The 27,058-nt window shown below is 37.7% G+C and overlaps 2 protein-coding genes across 2 annotated transcripts; both read left to right on the top strand.

Moving 5' to 3' along the window:
* The first annotated feature begins 130 nt into the window (after nucleotides 1-130).
* LOC134470038 (uncharacterized) lies at nucleotides 131-2,035 on the top strand. Its single transcript, XM_063224064.1, has 3 exons — nucleotides 131-216; nucleotides 697-1,004; nucleotides 1,175-2,035. Exons 2-3 carry the CDS (start codon nucleotides 713-715, stop codon nucleotides 1,519-1,521), a joined length of 639 nt encoding a protein of 212 aa, XP_063080134.1. The 5' UTR covers nucleotides 131-216; nucleotides 697-712; the 3' UTR covers nucleotides 1,522-2,035.
* Nucleotides 2,036-11,129: 9,094 nt separating this feature from the next.
* Nucleotides 11,130-26,698, top strand: LOC134470037 (oocyte zinc finger protein XlCOF7.1-like). The gene is made up of 5 exons (XM_063224063.1): nucleotides 11,130-11,192; nucleotides 14,643-14,676; nucleotides 15,513-15,572; nucleotides 16,120-16,258; nucleotides 23,223-26,698. Exons 1-5 carry the CDS (start codon nucleotides 11,147-11,149, stop codon nucleotides 24,849-24,851), a joined length of 1,908 nt encoding a protein of 635 aa, XP_063080133.1. The 5' UTR covers nucleotides 11,130-11,146; the 3' UTR covers nucleotides 24,852-26,698.
* Nucleotides 26,699-27,058: the final 360 nt, after the last annotated feature.

Raw genomic sequence — 27,058 nt, 5'->3', positions numbered from 1 at the left:
ATGCAGTCTCACTGCAGGTTTGGCAATCAGCAACACACTTCCCTAAAACATCTGCTAATCAGACATAGCTTGACTTCTACTTAAGTCCTTCGCTCCTCTTGGGTGCAGAGGCCGTTGAGAACCGATCTCCATTTCACTGTTGGTGGTGCTTTGTTCAACCTCAGCCCAAACTCTCCACAGCACTGACGTGTATTGTTCCTCTGAACATATTACCGGGTAAGGCAAAAAAACTTTAACAATTGTTCTCGCTGTCAAATGTTATTTGCAGTGGCATGTGATAACACATTACTTGACTCAAGATTGGATTTCATTTGGCTATTGTGATTCATATGAATTAGAACAGTTCTGTCATTGGTGTGAAAGTTGTTCCTCATAATAATTTCAGATCTTTCTGTTAGTATGACAAAAGCTTGACAAAATATTTTGGTAACCAACTAAAATATCCTCTATTTCCCTACTTTTGAGAAACAGTAAATATTGCTTACATAGGCCTACACTGCTTCAACTGAAGAAAAATACTTACATCAATCTATTGTATTTCCAAAACAGAATTATCCTCAGGAAGCTAAACATTACCAACAAGACTTCACTATAAAAGAGCAGGGTGTAAAGAGTACTGTATATTTTCTATATAAGTAGCATGATTTTGGAGGTCACAAAAATCAATGAACAATATGTCCCTTTCCTAATGTCCAGTTGAGTTCCTCCTGCAATGACGAGTGCTGGACACCTGGTATGGGTTGGCTTCATCGATGGCCTCCTTCCAGTGGTGGGATCGGTGAAAGAGGCTGTGGAGTGGGTTCTGGCTGTAGCTGCTGATAAAAAGGCTCTGGCAGATGAGAAACTTAAAGTCATCAATGGAAGGCTTGGACAGAAAGGCAAATATGACAAGTCTTTCAGGAGTTCTTCAGGATATGCGTCTGACAGCTCAACATCGTCATCATCATCAACTTTTAGATTCTCCTCAGGCAAAGCATCTGGCCAGGCTGCAATGGATGTGGCAAGTACGTATTGTATGCCTTGAATGACCTGTCTCTTTTCTTGTTTTTCATAATTGACATTTTTATTGTGCTTAGTTTTCTTTTCTGGTGGCATGGTGGAAAGACCCTTAGGCTTAAAGATTTGTGTTTTTGCAGATATCAGAAAATGTTTGATTGTATGCTGTGTCTTCCAGGTGTTCCTGATACGAACCTGAAGGCCTTCATCATAGAAGTGGGAAAGGGAAAGGTACGTCCACAGACCGGGGGGCCGCCAGTGAGATCTAAGGCTGATCAGAAGAAAATGCAAGACACTCGAGAAACGACACTGCGGAAGATCCTACGCATCAACCAGAATTTTCAGTTAAACGACCCTCTTGCTGATGATGGTAAAAGGTCCAGAAGGGGAGAGCATGTTATCAACAATGGTGTAATTTCATTTTACCACAAAGTTGTGGATGATTTCATGAAGGAGACCTACCATATTCCAAACACACAGCGCATTTTGATGAAGATGAGCTGTACATCAATGCTAATGCACTGATATATGGTGAGTACAGTCGAGTGCTGAAGCAGGCCCTTACACATTGGCTTGCAGCAGAAACCCAGGAAGTTGTCGGTGATGTGAATCGCTTCGTACAGGCCATGAATGAGGAGGAGGCATATGTAGATTGGCTGGCAAGGGACAAATATATTGGGAATCAGAATGCGAGACGAGTCCGTGTTGAGACTACCAGAGGACAGGTGGTAAATATGTTTACCAATTGGCAGCGATATTTTCAAGCTGCTAAAACTGGAATTAACACCATAGTTGGTCAAGGGCAGTGATAGTATAGGGCTCAGCCAAGGATTTGAAATGGATAGAAATTCAAGCAAATAATTGCTTTGCAAACTTGTGAATTGTATTGGGCTACATAAAAATGTTTTGGTTAATAGGAGTAAGGTGGCATGTTGTTACGTTGAATATACATGTAAGCCATGTTCTTTTCATTTCAATTATGTTTAGTAGGCCTATTTGTTCATTATGCCTGGCTCACTGCACAAAAAATAAAGTCCTATCAGACACACATAAAATGGTGTTGTGTGACTTTGTGAGGCCGACATTTGGTGTAGGTTGTGATACGTAACTAAACACACACACACACACTTGACCATCTCAGATTTAGACAGAACGGATGACCATGGGTTGCTCGTTTTAGACAGAGCAACCACACTAGATAGGCCTGTAATATTTATTCATGAAATTGCATTCAATATTCCACGTTTCTTACACAAAATTATATAAAGGTGTTTGTGAGATATCTTTTGGATCACTGTACAATAAAAGAAAAAAAATTGAGCCTGTCTTTTTCAGATTTTGAGTTTTTGTGCATATTTAACAGTTTCTCCAGAGAGAGTAGAGAGTTGCTTAAAGAATCTCTGGTTTCTCTGCCCAATCAGAGAGCAGGGCAGTGTGTCATAATAGGCACGTATTCTGCCCCCTACTCCCCAGACCTAATCTCACTTGTGATTAGGTCTGGTGTTAACCAGGCAAACAGAATACAACACTGGGAGGAGAATGGACTGCTTGATTTTGGTTTGTGAAAAGAAACATTTTGCTGCAGTCCCTGAGTGTGCTCTGTCTCTTCAATCTGATCCTCTGTTTTGTCTCTAAATATTTTGCACACTAACTAAATGTGTCTGTCATTACTGCGGTGTGCTCTGCTGACAAGGTGCACAGCCTGGCCATGGGGTGCGTTCCAATATGCAACCTTGCTTCCTCCACTTGTGCTTGTGGCCTCGTACCAGGAAGTAACATGTCATGATGACATCACTGACAACTGCATTATAGTTCAATATCTTGCAAAAGCTCAATTGTAAAGTCTTTTTCTCATTTGCAATTGGGATGGTGAATGAAAAACGGTCCCCCAAAAGTTGTTGTGGCTAGGCTGACAGCTGCAACTACATTGTTTTCTCCACGGAGGATGGGCCAGGAGGCGGGGGAGGCCACAAGCACAAGTGGAGGAAACAAGGTTGCATATTGGAACGCACCCATGATCTGCCACAGAGGTCATTTCCCGGTTGGCCGACACTCCTCATGCTTTTGGGCTTTTGTATTTTCTTAGACACTAGGCCACTCAGAAATACCCAGGGGTACCCATGAACAATGCTTGCTTATGCACAGAATGGCTGCACATAACATGTCACGCGAACGCTCAGGTGTGCTACCCTTTTTGTCCCATTCCTGCCCTGTGCATAACTGGTTATGTGTCCTTTCAATTTACCTGTGAACAAACACATTCCAATCCAGGACGATGGATACATAAATACATGAAGAGTTCAGTTGCAAAACCCCCTAACTCCATTTCTGAAGTCCTGCACTTCTATATTTCTAGAGAACCCCGTTGTTGGTTTGGTTTACATTTATGTACTTGATAATACATATAAATAGTTATATTACATAAATAAAATGTAAAAATATGCAATTTTGATAGCTTTGTATTAAATAAAAATGAATTAAGATTATTTTCTGAAATGGCACTTAGGGGGTTTTGCATCTGAACTCTTCACATACAAAAAATAAGGGTAATTGTGCTCTCCATGAGAGTTATAACCATCCCATTGTGGTTATTTTTTATCATTCGCTATCCCCAGGTTCAAGCCCAGCCTGCTGGGTCATATCCCAGTCCTTCCCCCATCTTTGGGTTCATTCCAAACTAATACCTCTCGTGATCTGCTTTTTCTTGTGACCTCGTGTTTCTCTGACACCCCACCCTCCATTGACAAATCAATTATGTTTCCCCACACTCAGTCTAGGTAGAGCAACTTTTGGGGCCCATTCAAAAATCAGAAAAAAAAATATTATTAAAAAATGTTATGTTATTATTATTATTATCATCATAATATCATCATTATTATCATTTCCAGAGCGGTGTATAAGTTCAATTATATGCAAGTTAGTGCAAGAGTAAAACTGGCAAGTTGGGACTGGAGCATCTTTTCCATTCATAGCAACACAAAGCAACCATATCACAGTAAGCCAAAGTGTGGACTCAGACTGACAATCAATCTGTGTTATCTGTGTAATCTGTGTAACTCTCTTATAGCCTACTGTGGTGTTGTACAATCAAAATTTCAAAGCACCTTTTTCAGGTTCCCATGGCATTACATTTTCACTTTCTGCGGTTGTTGAGTTCCTGTTGCCTTCGTTAAAAAGGGAACATATTGCAAAATCACTTTTTGGGGGCTTTCCTACTCATGTTTGGGTCTCTTCTGGTCCTGTTAGCACTCCATGCATAGAAAAAAAAACCACCAAGGCCTTTTCTGTGAATCACCCATTTGAATTTCACACCAGCTCCTCGGTCTGAGCCATAACACTTCCCCCCGATGGGGCACCTAAGTCACGCCCTTCTACTTCCGATACATGGGGCAGGAGCTCGCAAAATTTTGAATGCGAGTCAATGGAGCGAGTCAAGCTAAATCCTCATCCCGTTTGGCATGTGCTCCGGATTTCACATATGATGACAGTGAATTTAAAAGGTTTGGATTTGCGTCGTAAGACCACTCATTTTCGGCACGCAAGAAACGTTATTTTAGCTTTTGTGCAAAACTGTGTTGGAGACTACACTTGCGCCTCGCATATCTGACGTGAACCGAGGCACAGCCAACCCTACCGCTGCACCGTGGCTTAAGTGGCTGCACGTCGGACATGCGACGTCTGTAGTGTAGTCCAAATAATTACATATTTTTACACACTCACAACTCAAAAATCGCTTGCCAAGTGAAGTCAACAAGCACACCATTGGTTGTTATTAATTCTGAGGCACAGCATATGTGTGATCGACGGGGAAATGCGAGGTGGGTCGGAAAATAGCTTTGATCAGTCCATTACAGCCCAGTCAAAAGTTTTTCCGTTGCCAGCCCCAGAAGCCGCCCGGAAGGGGTGGAGACTTAGGTGCCCCAAATCCATTGAGGGGGTTGGCCCAAGGCTGCCCACCTCTGGATAACCCCTCCCCACTAATTTAACACACCAAGGAGGCGCGCTTCTCCAACATTGTGGTTTCATGTTAGCGCCAGCTATGACATTAGTCCGGGAGCCGTGGGGTTGAACCCAGATTTCTTTGATAAAGTTCTTTTTTTTGCTTTATCTGATAGATTTTAGGCAAGTCTTCAAGATTTCAGACGATGCCCGGTGATATCACTTGAGCATTTCCAGATTTTGAGCCTTTATTGTCCCATAAATGCAAATTATGACAAAAAACTAAAGACACCTAATATTACTGTGAATAATGTTACAAAATGTACCAAATTGCTTATATTACCTGAAAAACATTCACATTGGACTGCCTTAACACTGCCCTTATTGAAACAAACCCAATATGGGGTAATAATTAACCCTTTCATAACAGCAATCCCACAAATAAGGCGAGACACTGTAGGTGAATAGGGTATTTTTTTTAACTTGCAGATATCAATATGAAACTTTATCAGATGATTACTCGTATGAATTGGAGAAAAAAATGTATTACAAGTTTTCTATATTTTATGTTTAAATATGCTAATTAGGCTATTATCTAATTAAACATGCACTAATTTGCATATATTTTGATGCAATGAATCTGACCACCTGAAAATGCCAGCTTCAAAATTCCTTTTTTATTTTGTTAATATCGTACATACAAGAATATTTACTGTGGTTAATTGTGGCTATCTCCTTTTTTATCCAGGTACAGAGAAAATACTGCTAATAACCTTAAAAAATGCGATTTCGGCCTATTTTTATGCATTTAGTTATATAAATCAGGTCATGAATGACAAATCAACAAATGCCTCAGTAAAAACATTCACAACATTGCTTAGAATAAGACTGTAAAGTATGGAACGGATTGTCCATTATGAGATCCTGCATAACATCACATCATGACAACATACATGACAACATCGCCGGTAGGTAGCCTACCACAAATAGCCAACATAAAAGAAAAAAAAAGAACAACAGAGTGTGGGGGTAACTGGTGAGCAGTCGTTGGCTGTTCCAAAAGATGAGTAAAGAAATGACATACGTACATCCAGTGTATCCAGACTGGTATTGAATGATCACTTAAATCCATAAAGCCATCAAATAAGATCTGTACATGCATTTAAATTTACACAGAAAGACCTATATACACTGCAACATACAGTACTGCACGCTCAGAGACAGTGTGTGTGTGAGAGAGAGAGAGAGAGAGAGAGAGAGAGAGAGAGAGGGGGGTCTAAACATAGGAAAACAGCTATACATTATATATACTGTTTAGTCAAAAAATTAAGTCAATCCAGTGTATCCTGACTGGTATTAAATTATCACTTAAAAGTCCATGAAGCCATCAAATATGACATGTACATGCATTTAAATTTGCACAGAAAGACCTGTCTACACCTATACAACATACAGAGTCCTAGCACCTTAAACACCTATAGCCTACATTATATACACTACACACGCACACACACACACACAAACGCACGCGCACACACACACACACACACACACAAGCTCACACAACATTGGTTCGGCAGCATTCCAGCCGAAAACATGCACAGAAAATGATGCAAGGCACACTGTTTACATTTCTTAGAATTGCAGGGGCTTTTACTCTTGCAACACATCTGATCATCTGTAAAATGTAGTCTGGTGCCACTTTGACATTTTCTGGAACACTTATTGGTATCAGTGCTTTGTTGCATGGGTCTTTCTTCCATCCAAATGCTTCAGGAGATAGTTCAGGTGGAGTGTGAACCAATGTCCTCCACAATATTGCTTGAAAATGAGCCCTTTTCACATTCTCAAGAAATGCCTCTGCTGTTGTTGGAAGAGCAGCCAGGTTAGGTGAAGATAAATGACCTTTCCCATTCTTTTTTCCCCATACCACCAACCTTGTATGTGACATGCTGATACTGTCTGGAATGCCATAACATGCCGACACAAAGTTAGTGGCCTCACTGGAAAGTTGTTGGAATGGTGCCAGCACATTACCAATTGATGTCAAGTGATATCCAGCTTTTAGGGTCTTGATAACAGAGCCTTTACCAATACCAAAATAGGATGCCGCAGTGTCACACCCTGATATGGCATGGGCTGGTAAAAGGTCAATTACAATGTCATTTTGTGGATTTACATTTTTAATTTTATCTCTTTCCATGTTAATACGACCACCACTGAAATTATGTACTTTGTAGGCAAACAAATAATCAGCCAAAAATTATGTAATTATTACTTACAATTTTTATTTTGTGTTACAACAGCACAGGAAGAGTAAATAGCAATGTATGAAATGGTGAAATTCTGTGTTTAATTAGTAATGCTTTCTGGGTATGTCTAAGCTGACACCACCAATATTCGCCTAAATGTTACATATTTCTGCTTGACAAACAGCTAGTTATGTAATTGTCTAAAATTTATTTGGTACGAGGACACTTTCTCCACTTTGATGTGGCAGGCCTACTACCCAGAATGCTCTATGGTTAATCATAGTGCAGTTATGAAGCTGTCAAAAGCTTGTGGGCTATGGCTGCAGCGAAATCAACATGAAAGGGTTAATATCTGAAATTGGCACATCACCCACTCTTATCCTGATGGGTAAGTGTTGGACAACTACAAACAGCAAAACCAAACAACCCACTATGAGATATAAATCCACGTTTGGCGAAATGTTGGCCTTTGTGTCTCCGACTTGGAAAATCAGGCTTTTTGGGTGAATGCCCCGCCCCCAAACATGCATGACCCCACCCCCACTGATGTCCATACCTCACCACCTGTTCTTATACACATCCCACCATGTAAACAAACACAAAATAAGTATGGTATAGGGTATTTGGTCAGCATAACATGAATTGGGAACCAAAGACTGTTGTAATCTATGGCTGCAGCACATCAAGCATAAAAGGCTCAATATCTGAAAATGCTCAAGGGATATCACCGGGCATCGTCTGGAATCTTAATAGGTACACCTTAGGCAACCACAAACAGCAAAGAAAAAAACTTTATCAGACGAAACTGGGTTTGGCTGATATTTGGCTTTTGGCTGCCGGACTACATCTAGCAAATGGAAAAAAATGTGTTTTGTTGATGGTTGTGGGGAGCCACACAAATCTGTACATCTTCTTCCAACTGACGAGAGAAGGACTGCATGGCTCAATTTTATGTTTTATGGCAAGGTTCCACCAACACTTCCGAAACAAACTACAGTGTGTGCGAACCATTTCACGAAAGATTGCTTTCCTAACTTGGGACAATATCATGCAGGATTAGCAAGCAGACTTCACCTGACGCTGGACGCTGTTCCAACTATCCGTGGAGTGTCGGCAGAGGAAGGACCTGTAAGTACCCTATTGTTAAAATGTAACCCTGTTTCATATGTCCTCAGGTTATACCAACGTTCTTCCTGTAAAAATCCTCTGGTTATACTCTGTAAATATTGATATGTTGTTTCAATAACACAAGAGGGCGCAAGAGACCGCAAGATGATTTAATGCGTGAATGTTCATCCAATGTATTTTGTCACAATGGACTACCCGTAGATGGACATTTAGTGTGATTGTGAAATTCCACAAAGCCTTTCATTCCATTCAGTGTGTGTGTTCGCGCTCAAACCAACAGGCAGTTGGTCATGTTGTTCTATCTATGCATGCTTCTATACACATCTATGGTTCTATGTACAGTCGAATAAATATCCTAAAAAAATGTCAGCCTCCTCCATAGGCCTAGTACGCATCGCTCAGCACCACTCCGCTGACCGAAACTCAACACTTATCTTCAAACGTGTCACTGTGGTGGTGTGGTAGGCTACTTGCTATGTGTAGCATTACGTTAACCTTTTCATGCAGCACATTGATTTTGTCATTCATAATATGAGGCTAATATTAAAGATGCACCCTGTGGCACATTGATTTTGTCACTCATAATATGAGGCTAATATTAAAGGTGCACCCTGTAATATTTTCTAAGTTTATTTCCAGAATTCATGCTGCCCATTCAAAAGTGTTAGCCTACCTTTTTCATGAATATCACCACCACCAAATTCTAAGTAGGCTAGGCTATTCGTTTTGACTGGGTAAATTGCATTTTTCATACATGAAAAGGGGGATCTTCTCCATGGTCCGCCATTTTCAATATCCAGATAGGCCTATATACATTTTTAGCTGCAAAGCCTAATACTTTGGTTATGCTGGTAAAGAAAATATCAAATTTGATAATAGGCAGCAAAGTCTCAACTAGACTGCATTTCCGCAGAGACAATGCTATTAGTAGGTTATGCTTCCGGCTTATGCACACACACACACACACACACACACACACGCAGGGTAGAGAGAGAGAGATGTGTGTGTGTGTGTGTCTCGTCATCATCATCGGTCAAGGGATGCTGCCTGCCAGAGACAAGCCATTTGTTCATTTGTTACTTTTTTGATTCACTCACTTTGTCTGTTGTGCTGCACCCCAGCTTTTTCTCATGAAGGCTAAATCTGCGGCGTGCCAGACTGAACGTAAGGTAAGCGTACCCATTAAGCCCACCAAAATCTAAATTTCTTTATTTTTCAATCATCTTCACATAATTTTTTTGTGAAATATTTTGTTAAATAGTAAGATTTACCTCTCTTCTCAATGTTTGTCACTGAGTTGATGGATATTTCAAAGTACAATATGAAGATTTTTTACGAGAAAAGTGAAAAGTCTGAATGGGCTTAAATGGTACCATTGGTACCATTTAAGCCCACTTGTGTTCCAAATAAGCTCATATAGTTATTTCTCTATCAAAATACCTGGTGAGGTGTGTGAATTGAGTTTAAACAGTGGAGCCTACATGGCATAAATGGTTTCAGACCAAAAATGTAAGATTTGCTAAAAAAATAGTGCATAAAACCTAATTAAATATTACGGCATCTTTTACTTCATATACTTCATAAAATTCTACATCCAAACAGAGAAATGTATTTTTTCTTATTGATTATTGTTAGTTCATTACATTACGCCTTTTAAACCAACAACTTGGGATTGTACAGCACTTTTTATGTCCCTCAAAGGCATTTTTCATAAGCATGCATGCAAACTTGCATGCATTTCAATGGGGTGTACCATTTAAGCCCACCTTGTACCCATTAAGCCCGCCTATACAAAAAGCTATTTTATGGAAATAATCAACTCCACAAAACATTTCATGATGCATTTCTTTAAAGACCAATGCCAAACAAACTGGAATATGCTTAGAATTCATACCTAACCACCTTAAGTCTTACGGTAGAGTAAGATAAAGATGGTGTGTGGTTGTATCAAGAAAATATCAGCGTGTGCTTGCTCATAAAACACATCTTTCCATTTGAAGGGAAATGCTATAATTTAGTAAAACACTGCATGTATATATATAAAAATCATTACATTTACCTCTTAGTTTACTAAATATGAAAGTATTTTCAAAACATTTGACTTAAACTAGCTGATATTGTATGATTTCTGACATGTCCCAAAACAGCAAAGTTTTGAGGCAACTTCTTGTCAGTAGTCCTGAGACTGGATTCACTTGGACGGGAATAACTCGACGATAAAAAATGTGATTTGTTTGCAATAAAAAACATTTTGTCAGTTACTAAACCCTTTAATTGGATAGGGTGATGAACAACAAAATTCACCTTTTCCCTTTCTTTAAATTGACCTCAAAGTTGAAAGTGGGCTTAAAGGGTACATGGGCTTAATGGGTACGCTTACCTTATTCCAGTCACGTCTGTGGGAACCCAGCTCTCCAGGAGGACGCTCGGACCAAAGTTCTGCAGCAAAGGTACATGGGATCTGTAGTTCTGTTTTTTGTACATTCGTCTCAAGCGCTGCAAAAGTATTAACATGGTTTAAGAAGCCTACAGAAAACGCTTGGTGTCACTTCTCCATGAACGAGTGGTGTGTGCTATCCCATGTTTCAAAATGTGAATGTTTTGAAAAGGGGGGTGATGAGAGTGAGTAATTTAAAAGCAAGAACAATCAAAACATTTAGCTTTTTAAAGTGTCTTGGGCAAGAGCAGAGGCCTAAATCTTTCGCATATCACATGTTCTCTCTGTGTGTGTGTGTGTGTGTGTGTGTGTGTGTGTGTGTGTGTGTGTGTGTGTGTGTGTGTGTGTGTGTGTTTTTTGAAATCCAGAAACCCAGACTCCTGCAACGTCGGTGATGTCCCTGGGCAACAACAAAGACCTTCTCCTTTCCATGGCCAAAAGTGAGCTAACTTGACCAAAACGTACATCCCCCCAGCGATGAACGGTTACGTGGCGCTATTCCGACATGTCGCTATTCCGACGTTAATGTCTATTGTCGGAATACCGACACGTTTTCCACCGTCCGCCGCTATTCCTACATGCCGCTATTCCGACATGCCGCTATTCCGACATCCCTAACCTTAACCCTAACCCTAACCCCTAAAAAGTGTCGGAATAGCAGCATGTCGGAATAGCGGCATGTCGGAATAGCGCTATGTTAGAATAGCTATTGCCCCCCGTGATGAACTGCTAATGTAATGTCTGCCAGCTAATACTGCTTAGTGTTGAAACAAAGTTAGTAACTTCCTTCCCGACACCTTTTACAGATCAATACACTACTGACTGGTCTCCCAGCCCATCTTTTTTTTTTTTAGTTCACCTGCTAGTTCGTCTGTGTTTGAGGTTATGGGTTGAAGACTTAACCCTTGTGTTGTGTTCATAAGCTGCATACACCTGTGTTCGGGTCATTTTTGACCCGTGATAACAAAACTCAGCCATAAAATACCTAAAAACACTCGTTATCATCAAATATTGTGTTTCATCTCATGGTTAACTTGGTATGTATTCATATCCATGGAAATATTACTTTATGTATTCATCTTTTTGAATTTACAGGTCTTTTATCTTACATTATACAAATCGTTTTTCATGACCAAAACTATCAAAATCTGCATAAATTCACTATTAATACCTCCTAAAGTGATACAATTAGTGATTATGTTGTCCATGTATTACAGCTGATATGAGAGTACAACAACCCCCACATTTATTTTATTAGTTTTTCTCTAATATTAAAAAATATCATCAATAGTGGCATTTGTGGTGTTCGGGTCCAAACCAACCCAAAGAGATTTATAGCAGGATAAAGACCAAATGTCAACTAAATTATTTTTTCAGTGCATAAAATCAATATTTAAATATGTTGACTTGGTGTTTTTCAATATTTATATGATTTTAGTGTGCTAAATATACAAAATAACAATTATGTCAGAGTCACAGCTATTCCGCCAATCTAATGCAAAGATATTGAAAATGAGCACCTCAATGAACATGAAAAAAGTCACACTATTCATCTGAATCCCCTATGCCATGAACATGGACCATTATGTCATTGCCACATGAACTTTATGGAAAGTATAAGACCAGTTCTACATGTTTGGGTGCCATTATGAGTTTTTGATACGTTTTTTGGAAAAAAATAATGTGCAAAAATGTATTTTGCAAACAAATGTGCAAAAAATCTCATTATATAATGCAGAAATGGATTCCCTGACCATGAAAACATACAGTGCCCTCCATAATTATTGGCACCCCTGGTTGAGATGTGTTTTTTAGCTTCCAATTATTTTATTTTTTTTCTAAATAATATGGGACCTTAATGGAAAAAAAGAGAAAACTCCAACCTTCAATACAAGTGCATTTATTCAGTGGGGAAAAAATCCCACATAAAGAAATAATTATTTGACATCAAATAATGTGTGTCACAATTATTAGCACCCCTGGTGTTAATATTTTGTACAACCCCCTTTTGCCAACAAAACAGCACCTAATCTTCTCCTATATTGTTTCACAAGATGGGAAAAGACATAAAGAGGGATCTTCAGCCATTCCTCTTTGCAGAATCTCTCTAAATCATCCAGAGACCTGGGTCCTCTCCTCTGTACTCTCCTCTTCAGCTATCCCCACAGGTTCTCAATGGGGTTGAGGTCCGGGGACTGAGATGGCCATGGGAGGAGCTTGATTTTGTGTCTGGTGAACCATTTCTGTGTAGATTTGGCCATATGTTTAGGGTCATTGTCTTGCTGAAAGACCCAGTGACGACCCAGCTTCAGCTTTCGGGCAGAGGGCAACAGATTTTGATTTAAAATGTCCTGGTATTTCAAAGCATTCATGATGCCATGCACCCTAACAAGGTTCCCAGGGCCTTTGGAAGCGAAACAGCCCCACAGCATCACTGACCCACCCCCATACTTCACAGTGGGTATGAGGTGCTTTTCAGCATGCGCATCTTTCGTGGTACGCCAGACCCACTTAGAGTGTTTGTTGCCAAAAAGCTCAATCTTGGTCTCATCTGACCAAAGCACACGGTCCCAGTTGAAGCCCCAATACCGCTTGGCGAACTCCAGATGCTTACGTTTATGATTGTGAGTGAGGAAAGGTTTTCTCCGTGCATGCCTCCCAAACAGCTTGTTGGCGTGTAGACAGCGCCTGATGGTTGATTTGGAGACTTTGTGACCCCAGGATGCTACCATTTGTTGTAATTCTGTAACAGTGAGCTTTGGAGATCTTTTGATTTCTCTCACCATCCTCCTCACTGTGCGTGGTGGCAAAATAAACTTGGGTCCTCGTCCAGGCTTGTTTACCACTGTTCCAGTTGTTTTGAACTTCTTAATTATTCCTCTCACAGTGGATATGGGCAGCTGCAGTTGAGTGGCAATCTTCTTGTAGCCTCTGCCTGACCTGTGAAGGTCGACGCACATCTGCCTCACTTGTATGCTGTGTTCCTTTGTCTTTCCCATGTTTAAGAGTGGATAAGAGAAATGGCCTCGGTGTCACGTCATATTTATACCCCAGGGAAACAGGAAGTGATGAATTACTAATTAAATGTTCCTACATACTCTGGTAAACTTTGTAAACTACTGTAGAAATGACAGAAATGCTTCAATTATATTTATTTCCTGGGAATTGTTAAGGGTGCCAATAATTGTGGAACAGGTGATTTAATGAAAAATAATTATTTTTCAGTCAGGGATTTTTTTATTTTCTTACAATTCATTTGAGTTGAAGGCTACATTTTCCTACAATTTTCAGTGTGACAGTATTCTTCTGCAATAAACACTGAATTTATTTTAAGGCTTTTAACACATCTCAACCAGGGGTGCCAATAATTATGGAGGGCACTGTATGAGTAGACACCAGAAATACATCTGTACTCCTTTCACAACAGGAGATATGACGTATTGTAGTGTATGGGACTGTCCGGCGGCCATATTGGATTTGTAATATGAAAAAGCTGGCAATTTTTTTTTCAGGCAAGAAATATATTTTCCTCACCATAAATCACCAAACTGAAGACAAAGGGCAACCAACAGCTTTTCAGAAATGCATACAACAAACAAAAATCTATGCCGGGTCAATTTTGACGCGAACACCACAGATGTAACTTTTTTTTTTTTTGGACCTTTAAAATTTACTAAAATGATGAAACATATTTTTGTGTGTTGAAATGATTGTGACTGAGGATTAGATGAAGCCTTATTCCAAGAAAATAAAGGAAAGTGTGTTTTTTTCACACTAAAACTTGAAAACGGGTCAAAAATGACCCAAACACAACATAAGGGTTAAGTTGGACTGTGCAGGAAGAATTTGGTTACACTGATGCTGACGTTTGTTTTCTGTGCTTGCTACAGAGAACCAGAATCTGTCCTTTCTCAAGTCAGACAAGTAAGTCCTTCTCTTTAACGGATTTTGTGTGTGTGTGTGTGTGTGTGTGTGTGTGTGTGTGTGTGTGTGTGTGTGTGTGTGTGTTAAGATGAGGTAGTGTGAAATGTATCATTCAGACAAGTACCAGTACATAAAGTACTTTTCGTGTGTGTGTGTGTGTGTGTGTGTGTGTGTGTGTGTGTGTGTGTGTGTGTGTGTGTGTGTGTGTGTGTGTGTGTGTGTGAACATTTAGGAACATTTAGAACATTTAGGAAATATATGACCACGTGTTGGCTGGGCAATGAGACCCCTTGAATCCCCTTCTGCAACGGAGCTTACATTAAAGGGACACTGTGCAGGAAATGGTCAAAAAATGTACTGCAACTATGCTGCTTATTGAAATTGGGCTGCCTATTGCCAAATTTGATCTTTACATGAAAGTTTACAAAGTATTAAACACATATTTTCTAGTATGGTCCAAGTACAGTCAATTTTGCAGCTAAAAATGGCTACTTTTGGAAATTCAAAATGGCGGACCATGGAGAAGATCCCCCTTTTCATGTATGAAAAGTGCAATTTTTCCAGTCATAATGAATACTTGAATTTGATGCTGGTGGTAAGTATTCATGAAAAAGGTAACATTAGTGAATGGGCAGCATGAATTCTGGAAATAAACAACTACAAATCTCACACAGTGTCCCTTTAATCATCTTAAAGGAAAAATACTGACAGCAACTGTGGCTAGTTAGTAGAAAGACTGAATAGCTAGTCACTCAGGAGAACTACTAGCCACTCCGACCGGTGAGGTGAGCAAAAATTAATCTCAAGCCCTGATGTTTATGTGTTTGTGTCTACAGGATTGGTCTGACTGAGGAGGCGACTGTGAAAGTGTCCTGCTTGCTGCAGCTGTTTGACAGGTGTAAAAGTATAACTTTTCCCTCCACTTTCTTCCTAACCAACGACGGCCAGGAGTGGGCATTTGAAACAGAAGCAGTGTTTAACTTAAGACACAGGAAAGGCAAATGGCATGATACAGATGAGGAGATACAAATGAATGAAAGTTATATGACAATTTAATTATCAACGGCAAGGTAACATTGCATTTAACTCAAGGCTACTGTAGGTGACATAGGGTACAGTGAAATCAAAGACATTTTAGCCAACCTCAGAATGTTTAGGACAAAGAGAGAGAAGGAGAGGGAGAGAAACCGAGAGAGACACACACGTCTTGTGCCTGGGAGAAAGAACTCAAAGAGGGGCTCATTATCATAGGCTTATATACTGTAAGGAGAGGTGGCCAAGGTCCTTTGTCTTGTAGGGTCAGTGACACCCGACCCCAGGGGTTTCAGCCACCACATGGCATGGGGGGCATGACCTCCTAAGTCAACTTTACTGACATAACAGCAAACAGTAATGGCAACAATATCAGTTCTGGGTCATCCAATAATCTCCATTCTTACACAGGTGTTTGAGGTGCAAAGGTGAAGCGTACAGCCTGGTGACGCACCGTGAGGGAGCTGTCTTCTCCGTCGCACAGATGTGCTGGAGCTGTCAATTCACTGTGACATGGGCGAGTCACTCGAAACTGGCTGATGTTCAAAATGTAAGTCCTAGTGTGTGCTTTTAAATGAATGAATGAATACATTCATCACCTCCTATTCCAAGCTGACCTTCGTTCTGGTTCCGGCATTGCTGACAATGCGAAATGTAATTGCACACAATTCCCTTGATACAGTGGTGCTCATATGTTTACATACCCCAGCAGAATATACGCTTTCTTGGCGATTTCTCTCAAAATATGAAGGATTACACAAAACCTTTTTTTTCACTCATTGCCCAGGTCAAAAAAATGTGTACTTAAGTGTACTTTAAATATATTTAATTTTCTGAAAGTATATTTTAAGTACACTCTACTTATCAAGTACAGTACTTAAGTATGGTATTTAAAAATATACTTATAGTTAAGTGTATTTTAAATATATTTTAAAATAATTTGTATTATTAAAGTTATGTACTTAAATATAGTTTTATAAAATATACTGTTAGTGTATTGTACTTTAAATGTATTTTAAGTATATTTGTATTTTAAAAGTAATGTGCTAAGTTTAGTATTGTCAAATATACTATTAGTGTATTATATTTTAAATGTATTTCAAGTATATTTGTATTTTAAAAGTAATGTGCTAAAGTGTAGCATTATAAAGTATACTATTAGTGTATTATACTTTAAGTGTATTTTAAGTATCTTTGCATTTTAAAAGTTATGTACTTAAGTGTAGTATTATAAAGTACACTATTAATGTATTGTATTTAAATGTATTGTAAGTACATTTGTATTTTAAAAGTAATGTGCTAAAGTGTAGTATTGTCAAATATACTATTAGTATATTGTATTTTAAGTCTAATTTAAGTACATTTGTATTTTAAAAGTAATGTGCTAAAGTGTAGCATTATAAAGTATACTATTAGTGTATTATATTTTAAGTGTATTTTAAGTATCTTTGTATTTTAAAAGTTATGTACTTAAGTGTAGTATTATAAAATACACTATTAGTGTATTGTATTTAAATGTATTGTTAGTACAATTGTATTTTAAAAGTCATGTACTTAAGTGTAGTGTTATGAAATACACTATTATTGTATTGTATTTAAATATATTTTAAGTACATTTGTATTTTAAAAGTAATGGGCTTAAGTGTGGTATTGTTAATTATACTAGTAGTATATTCAATTTTAAGTCTATTTAAAGTACATTTGTATTTTAAAAGTAATGTGTTAACGTGTAGTATTATAAAATACACTATTAGTGTATTGTATTTAAATGTATTGTAAATACATTTGTATTTTTAAAGTAATGTGCTAAAGTGTGGTATTGTTAAATATACTATTAGTATATTCTATTTAAATGTATTTTAAGTACATTTGTATTTTAAAAGTAATGTGCTAAAGTGTAGCATTATAAAGTATACTATTAGTGTATTATATTTTAAGTGTATTTTAAGTATCTTTGTATTTTAAAAGTTATGTACTTAAATGTAGTATTATAAAATACACTATTAGTGTATTGTATTTAAATGTATTGTAAGTACATTTGTATTTTTAAAGTAATGTGCTTAAGTGTGGTACTGTTAAATATACTATTAGTATATTCAATTTTAAGTCTTTTTTAAGTACATTTGTATTTTAAAAGTAATGTGTTAAAGTGTAGTATTATAAAATACACTATTAGTGTATTGTATTTAAATGTATTGTAAATACATTTGTATTTTTAAAGTAATGTGCTAAAGTGTGGTATTGTTAAATATACTATTAGTATATTCTATTTAAAGTCTATTTTAAGTACATTTGTATTTTAAAAGTAATGTGCTAAAGTGTTTTATTAAAAAATACACTATTAGTGTATTGTATTTAAATGTATTGTAAATACATTTGTATTTTTAAAGTAATGTGCTTAAGTGTGGTATTGTTAAATATACTATTAGTATATTCTATTTTAAGTCTATTTTAAGTACATTTATATTTTAAAAGTAATGTGTTAAAGTGTAGTGTTATAAAATACACTATTAGTGTATTGTATTTGAATGTATTTTAAGTACATTTGTATTTTTAAAGTAATGTGCTAAAGGTTGTTTTTAGAAAATACACTATTAGTGTTGTGTATTTAAATGTATTGTAACTATATTTACAAAATAAATAAACTAATTACTGGCCAAAGTACAGTCATTTTCCTAGCAAAAAATGTCTATATCTGGAACATGGACAAGAACCTCAATTTATGATGATGATGAATGACTCCCCTTTTTCCAGCATGAATTTTGGAAATAAACTACAAAAAATCATACACAGTACACCATTATAGTAATGTATGATATTAGAAAATGTACTGCTAGTTTAATGTATTAAACTTTGTTCTTAAAAAATGTACTCAAACATAGTGTTAGAAAATATACATTATCAGTTATATATACCTAAACTTTATTTTACGACCTTTACAAATATGCATATTTTTTTGCATACTTACTATATTGCCTTTTTGACACTAATATTAATTGTCTTTAATGAAATGTACTCACTTATAAAGATTTTATGTTATTTTTCTTGTTGTCTTGAACCACTTCAAGTGTATTTTAAGTGTATTTGTATTTTTAAAGTAATGTGCTTAAGTGTTGTATTTGAAAACATACTGTTAGTGTAGTATATTTTAAGTGTATTTTAAGTGTATTTGTATTTTAAAAGTAATGTGCTAAAGTTTGGTATTAGAAAGAATATTTGAAACGTACTTAAAGTTAAGTATGATTTTAGTATATTAAGTACACTTGTACAAAGTTTGATTTTTAGTACCAAAAAGTCAACTTAAAATGTGTTAAAGCTCTACTTAATTATATTTCAAGTGTATTTAAGTATACTATAAGTTGTCCCAAAATAACATTCTTTAAATACACACTTTTGAAGTATATTTTAAATACAAAAATACATACTTATTAAGTATATTAAGTACACTTTTTTCACCTGGGTACTTTTTTTAAACCATCATTTTAGTGTATTTTAACCTAGGCTTATTTATTCATTATGCTTTGTAACATTAAATAACCTTCCACCTTCCATTTTGTTAATGTATTTTCATGGTAAAAACACCATATTGAAGAGCACAAACAGATCTTAAAAAGGCATGTAAGGCCTTACCTATTAAACTTTTAAGCACAATACTGAAGTCTGTACTTAAGTTGTGTTATTAGTGTATTAAGTGCACTTTAAGTGTACTTTTTGGTGCACAAATTAAACATGTAAAAGTGTCTTTAATTCGATAAAAGCATACCACCACCAATGATTTCTAAGTATTATAATTAAGTATATAAAAGTATACTTAAAGTGTACTACTCAAGACTATTACTTCAAGAACGTAATTGTGCCTGTCAAATAACAGGTAGTTGTGGTCTAGTGGTTAGAGTGCAGGTCTGAGGTTCAGTGAATTGTGGGTTCGAATCCTGGTTGAGGCAGTGGTTGTTGTCTGAAGTGAAGGTGAAAGGAAGGTTCATGTGAATGGCTGATGGTTGTGAACAAGACAATGTACAATGGAAATCAGTAACTGTGGATTATATTAATGTTTTTTTCATATACTTTTGAAATATATTTAAAGTGTACTTAAAATAAATATATTTGAAATGTGCTTAAAGTAAAATCTACTTGTAGTATACTTAAAATACATTTAGAGTCAATACACTTAAAATGTACTTAAAGCGATTTTTGTGAATATATTTGAAATGTACTTAAAGTAAGTATGTTTTTAGTATATTAAGTACACTTGTACAAAGTTTGATTTTAGTACAAAAAAGTCAACTTAAAATGTGATTAAGCTCTACTTAATTATATTTCAAGTGTATTTAAGTATACTATAAGTTGTCCCAAAATAACACAACTTAAGTATGTACTTCTGCAGTATACTATAAAGTACTTTCTCATGACATTGAAATAGATTTCTAATGTACTTAAAATGCGCTTATCCGCATGCTAAAGTTCACATTAAACACATTTTAAAGTGACTTGGTTAGTATACTTATAACGTACTTAAAGTTAAATATATTTTTAGTATATTAAGTACACTTGTACAAAGTTTGATTTTAGTACAAAAAAGTCAACTTAAAATGTGATTAAGCTCTACTTAATTATATTTCAAGTGTATTTAAGTATACTATAAGTTGTCCAAAATAACACAACTTAAGTATGTACTTCTGCAGTATACTATAAAGTACTTTCTCATGACGTTAAAATAGATTTCTAATGTACTTAAAATGCACTTATCCACATGCTAAAGTTCACATTAAACACATTTTAAAGTGATTTGGTTAGTATTCTTATAATGTACTTAAAATTAAGTATGTTTTTAGTATACTAAGTACACTTGTACAAAGTTTGATTTTAGTACAAAAAAGTCAACTTAAAATGTGATTAAGCTCTACTTAATTATATTTCAAGTGTATTTAAGTATACTATAAGTTGTCCCAAAATAACACAACTTAAGTATGTACTTCTGCAGTATACTATAAAGTACTTTCTCATGACGTTAAAATAGATTTCTAATGTACTTAAAATGCACTTATCCGCATGCTAAAGTAAACATTAAACACATTTTAAAGTGACTTGGTTAGTATACTTATAATGTACTTAAAGTTAAATATATTTTTAGTATATTAAGTACACTTATACAAAGTTTAATTTTAGTACAAAAAAGTCAACTTAAAATGTGTTTAAGCTCTACTTAATTATATTTCAAGTACATTTAAGTATACTATAAGTTGTCCCAAAATAACATTCTTTAAATACACACTTTTGAAGTACACTTTAAATACAATAAAACGTACTTATTAAGTATATATTAAGTACACTTTTTTTTTACTTGGGTGCTAGTGACTGGCTTAAGATATTTATTAGCAGTATTCTGTGTTTACTCTTTCAAAAGCATGATCACAACCCAAACTACCCAAATGACCCTGTTCAAAAGTTTATATACCCTAGTTTCTGATGCTGAATATGGCCCTGTTTAACATCAGGGGCCGTTCTAAATTGTTTGTGGTAGTTGTGGATAAGGCTCTTAATGTTCTCTGATGACAAAACAGCACATTCTTCCTGGCAGAATGGTTGTTTCCTATAATACCTTTGGGTGTCTTGCTGGAACCTCACATTTGAGGTTTCCCCTGAGTGGCTCAATGATGTTGAGATCAGAAGAGTGAGACGGTCGCACAAAAACTTCATTTTATTCTTTCTGAAGCTAATGACGGGTTGATTTGGCTTTCTGTGCTGAAATATTGTCATGTTGCATGTCCAACAATGAACCATGTGCAGATTCAAGGCTGATGAGTGTCAAGTTTCCTCCAGTATTTTTCACGGGGCAATGTATTCATCATTCTGTGAGTATGGACCAAAAGTGTAGTGCATTTGTAACTCAAATGTGCCCATGACATCAGAGGTCCATAACCATGTTTCACAGAAGGGATGGTGTAACTTTCATCATAGGCTCCGTTGACTGTTCTCCAAATGGTACTGTTAATAGTGGCTGAAAAAAGATCCATATTGATCTAATTTTTCCAAATAACTTTGTCAGATGCATTCTGATGCTTCTCACTATGCTATTTGGTGTATCATATGCAAAATAACATGTTTGCATTTTTGTAGTAATGGCTTTCTCCTGGCAACCCCCAACAGCCCATCTTTCCTCAAGTGCCTCTTTCCTGTACAGTTTAAAACATTTTTTCATGTTGTCCTACATTTCACCTGACGTTATTTTTTTGGTTGTCCTATGCCTCCTGAACAATTTCCCTTGCAATGATCATTGCAATGCAATGATTCCCTTGCCCATTGGCTTGATTCCAACCAAACCCCTCATATTGCATTTCTGAATTGAAATTCCAACAGTGCCAACATGACAATATTTCGACACAGAAAGCCAAATCAACCCATCATTAGCTCCAGAAAGAATAAAATGAAGGTTTTTAAGCGACCATCTCACTCTCCTGATCTCAACATCATTGAGCCACTCAGGGGAAACCTCAAATGTGAGGTTCCAGCAAGACACCCAAAGATATTATAGGAAACAACCATTCTGCCAGGAAGAATGTGCTGTTTTGTCAACTGAGAACATTAAGAGCCTTATCCACAACTACCACAAACAATTTAGAGCGGTCCGTGATGTTAAGCAGGGCCATATTCAGCATCAGAAACTAGGGTATGTAAACTTTTGAACAGGGTCATTTGGGTAGTTTGGGTTGTGATCATGCTTTTGAAAGAGTAAACACAGAATATTGCTAAAAAATATCTTAAGCCAGTCACTAGCAATGAGTGAAAAAAAAAGGTTTTTATGTAAACATATGAGCACCACTGTATTTGTGTATATTCACTTACATTGGCTGCTATCAATTCCACTAGTAATCAGTATTGTAGGTCTCATAATGTAGACTTGATTGCATGTTAGTTTGAACACAGGGGATGACAAAATGATCCAGTGATATTTATAAGTTCTAAATGAATTGAGATCTTAATGAATTAAAGGCTGCGTCATATTTTTTGCCCTGTATGGTTTGAGCACAAATATGACTATGTCAGCATTTGTGCACATGCTTACCAGACATGGCAAGTAAACTGAAGGCCTCAACACTGTATCAGATGAATGGGTAACACTTTAGAATAACTACCTATTCACAGCTTTACAACACTTTATAAATAATGAAGTAATTATCAACAAAATGTTTACAAATGTTTATAAATTAGCAAGAAATACTATGTTAACACAGCAGACACAGCGCAGTCACATCGGTCCTGGAAGTTTCTCCTCCAAACACCAGAAGGCATGAAACCACATAAACTCACACAGTAGAAGTTGATTCCCACTCCACTTTGCAGTCATATTTTGGTTATTAGTCATTTACAAACATTTGTAAATGTGTTGTTAAATGTTAATTATTATTAACATTAATGAATTAAACATTAATTATTAGTGTTTATAAAGCTGTGAGTAGATAGTTATTCTAAGTGTTACAGATGAATGAACTAAAATGACTCTTTGTATGATTCAGGAGCAAGAGCGGGAGAAGGATGGAAATGAAGCAGAGGAAGAGGAAAGTGATCAGGATATGGAGGAAGAGGAAGAAGAGGAGAAACAGCCAACAGGAAAAAAGAGGAAGAGAAGGGATAGCGATGAAGAGTGGGCTCCAGACGTACAGGAGTTTACCAGGGAGTTTGTTCGCCAGTCCTCTGATGACAGCGAAGGGTCCAGTTGTGAAGAAGACGAAGATAATGATGATGATGATGATGATGATGGGGAATGTGCCTCTGAGTTGTTGGTGTGGTGCAGTGAGTGCAGGTTGAAGATCACCAACAGCTGCCTCAGACACAAACACCCTCTGCTCTACTGCTGCGTTCTCTGTGGCTACGCAGAACCTCACGAGGACTGTACTGGCATCAGAGGAACCGAGAGCACCCGCTATTCTGAGGAACCCCTTCGAGAGGCCTCTTTCACCAACACACCTGAGGGAGGAGAAGCTGAACGCTCGAGTGGCCAACAGGTTGACTGTACTCTTCAGCATGCCACAACTGGCATGAGGAGAACCTGCGACGAGAGCACCTGCGATTCTGAGGAGCCCCTTCAAAAGGCCTCTTTCACCAACACACCTGAGGGAGGAGAAGCTGAATGCTCGAGTGGCCAACAGATCGACTGTAGTCTCCAGTGTGTAGTACTCACCACTAGTCACTTGAAAGAGGCCAGTAGAGGTCCTGAGGGACCAACCAGCACCAATGACAACCAGGATGGGACTGACCATATCCAACCAATAAGTGCCACAACTGAGGGTCAACTCAGTATAAACAACCAATCGGGTGCCACCACTGAGGTTCCACACAGTAAAAACAACCAATTGGGTGTCACTAGTGAGGGTCCACACAGTGCAAATGATGAAATCCAAGATGGCAACACAGGCTGTGAACTTAAGTCTAGTACACAGATCAAGCCTCCGTTTGCCGTGTACTTCAGCGATCCGTACAACCTGCAGTCTCACATGGAAGAGCATCACTATAACCAGTGGCAACGAAAGCTCTGCACGGACTGTGGCAAGTTCTTTATCAAGCCCAACGCTGCAATGGCGCACGATTGCGAACACAAGGCGAAGCCGTTCATCTGTGCGACCTGTGAGAAACGGTTCAGTACAGAGGCGGGTTTACACACACACCAGTACGTCCACAAAGAGGAACGCCTGGTGCATTGCCAGTTCTGCTTTAAGGGGTTCAGACAAACGGTGGACAAAGTCCAGCACGAGGAAAGCCATCAGGCAGAGGTACTGAAGTTCTACTGCCGCGAATGTCCCAAGCGCTTCGCGGACCGCCACAGTCGAAGCGTTCACAGGAAGACTCACTGGACGGAGGACCGGTTCTTTTGTAAGTACTGTGACAAGGGATTTAAGGAGATGCATCATCTACGGAGACATAAGTTGCTTCACACTGGAAAGAAGCCGTTCCCCTGTGAAGTGTGTGATCGCTCCTTCAACCAGAGTGGCCACCTCAAGTCGCACATGCGCCTCCACACAGGCGAGAGACCCTTCAAGTGCCAGCAGTGTGAGAGGAGCTTCAACCACAACGTCAGCCTCAAGAACCACCTCCAGCGACACCACGGACCCAAGACGGCTACAGCTGAACAGGAGAACCAAGAGTAGGCTTTTGGTTTGCAGCATGCATGCAGGTTCCAGAACTGACAACGGCTCATCCAAATAGACTTTGCAGAACAGGACTGAGAGAACAGTAGGCTACTGAGAAGTCAAGGATTTGTTTCAGAACTGATTTGTTTCTTTGAGAAGTCTGGCAGGAGTCTTCTGACATACAGCATGCATGTTCCAGAACTGCAGAATATTCAAGACATTCCGATTTTTCACAACTGCAGGAAAGTTCTGGAACATCTGTGTCTGTGTGTGTGTGCGCGTGTGTGCGCGCGCGCAAGAGAAAAGAAGCCAAGTCACCTACCTCAGAAAATTATTTGTGCCATTGTCTGTCAAGGGTCTTGATTCTTGACATGCTTGTTAGTTGTGACAGCCTCAGGTTACTTGTCTGACATGGCAAGTCTTATTCTTAATGTTTAATTTGAGTATTTTGGACATTTTGAAAAGCTACTACATTGCTGAAAAGTTTAAAACTATTAATTAATATCGAATCCCATTACTTTGAGATAAGAACCCACCTACCTCAGAGATACTTTGTTAACCTGCCATTTTGTATCAAGGAACGTATCCCTGGCATGTTTGTCTTCAGTCTCATCCTTTGCATGTTAAAGTTAAGTATTTTGGAGAATAGAGCAGGATTACCTGTTGTGGAAAACCATTGTGGCCTTGTTGGTGATATTTTTTTTGAAATATTTTATTTTTACTGAAACGGCTTGACACGTTTGTACATCCTTTGAAATTTCGTACAATTTCTTTCGTAAATTTCTTTCAAAATATAAAACATGTTCTTGTCTTCCCGGATATCACAAGAAGGAACAAACTGTGTCTGCTTTAACTAATCCCACGCAAGAGAGGGATGTGTTAAAGGGACACTGTGCAGGAAATGGTCAAAAACAGTACTGCAACTATGCTGCTCATTGAAACTGGGTTGCCTATTGCCAAATTTGATCTTTACATGAAAGTTTACTAAGTAATAAACAAATATTTTCTAGTATGGTCCAAGTACAGTCATTTTTGCAGCTAAAAATGGCTATTTTTGGAAATTCAAAATGGCAGACCATGGAGAGGATCCTCATTTTCATGTATGAAAAGTGCTAATTTTCCAGTCATAATGAATACTTAGAATTTGATGCTGGTGTTAAGTATTCATGAAAAAGGTAACATTAGTGAATGGGCAGCATGAATTCTGGAAATAAACAACTAAAATCTCACACCGTGTCCCTTTAAGTTAGCACACCCTTGGCTAAGGATCCTTCAAAAGCTAAGTATAGAAGTTCAGACAAACACGATTATTAACACAGTCTGAGGGAAATCAAAGTGAATCTCTCAGGTATTGCATATAGCTGCCCTGCCTGCCCAGTAGAAAACGCACACCAGTGAAGAATTGGCTTGATGGAGAGGCATCGCCTGATGTGCAACATGCCTTGCTCAAAATATTTGAGTTATATATTTGTGTACATTTTTAAAAGGTTACGAAACCAAATGCATGGTTGGAGAAAGTGTCTGAATGGAGACTGTAAGAATGGAGATTATTGAATGACTCAGATTACACTGTTGATGCTATTTCAAGTAGAGTTTGGGCCTGTTTGTGCTAGCTCACCCCCACTGAAGATGTGGCATCCCCCTCGGTGCTACTGGCCCTGACAAGACAAAAGGACACTTTTGGGGTGGGGGGTTGCAGTATATAATCTCACTTCAGAGATTCCTCTGGGAGTCTCATCAAACCTCTGAATGGGGCTCCAACCTGTCTTTCTCTCCCTCTCTCTTTCTGTCTATCCATCTTGGGTATTTGATTTCACTGTATCCTATGTAACCTATAGTAGCCTTGAGTTAAATGTAATGTTACCTTGCAGTTGATAATTAAATTGTCATATATAACATTCATTCATGTGCATCTCCTCATCTGTATCACGCCATTTGCCTTTCCTGTGTTTTCAGTTAACACTGCTTCTGTTTCAAATGCCCACTCCTGGCCGTCGTTGGTTAGGAAGAAAGTGGAGGGAAAAGTTATATACTTGAGCAGTGATGCTTCTGTCCAGATTCCTTAATGAGGTTAAACATAATCTAAGGGTCAGATGAAGACTTACAGAAATACCTGGAAAATGGGAAGAGGGACACATTTAGTCTGGTTTATCAGCCTAAAGAAATCAACAAACTGAAGAACCAAAGGACAATACCACACGGATGATTGTATTTTAAATCACAGC

The sequence above is a fragment of the Engraulis encrasicolus genome, chromosome 19 (assembly GCF_034702125.1).
Source record: "Engraulis encrasicolus isolate BLACKSEA-1 chromosome 19, IST_EnEncr_1.0, whole genome shotgun sequence".
Taxonomy (NCBI): domain Eukaryota; kingdom Metazoa; phylum Chordata; class Actinopteri; order Clupeiformes; family Engraulidae; genus Engraulis; species Engraulis encrasicolus.
The sequence above is the reverse complement of the archived record's forward strand: the minus strand, read 5'-3'. Positions and strand labels throughout refer to the sequence as shown.

Bases quoted from the DNA above. Each gene is read 5' to 3' on its own strand.
- LOC134470037 (XM_063224063.1), top strand. From the start codon at position 11,147: ATGTCCCTGGGCAACAACAAAGACCTTCTCCTTTCCATGGCCAAAA. The intron at 11,193-14,642 runs GTGAGCTAACTT...TGCTTGCTACAG, and splicing joins TCTCCTTTCCATGGCCAAAA to AGAACCAGAATCTGTCCTTT. The intron at 15,573-16,119 runs GTGTAAAAGTAT...ATTCTTACACAG, and splicing joins TTGCTGCAGCTGTTTGACAG to GTGTTTGAGGTGCAAAGGTG.
- LOC134470038 (XM_063224064.1), top strand. From the start codon at position 713: ATGACGAGTGCTGGACACCTGGTATGGGTTGGCTTCATCGATGGCCTC. The intron at 1,005-1,174 runs GTACGTATTGTA...TGTGTCTTCCAG, and splicing joins GGCTGCAATGGATGTGGCAA to GTGTTCCTGATACGAACCTG.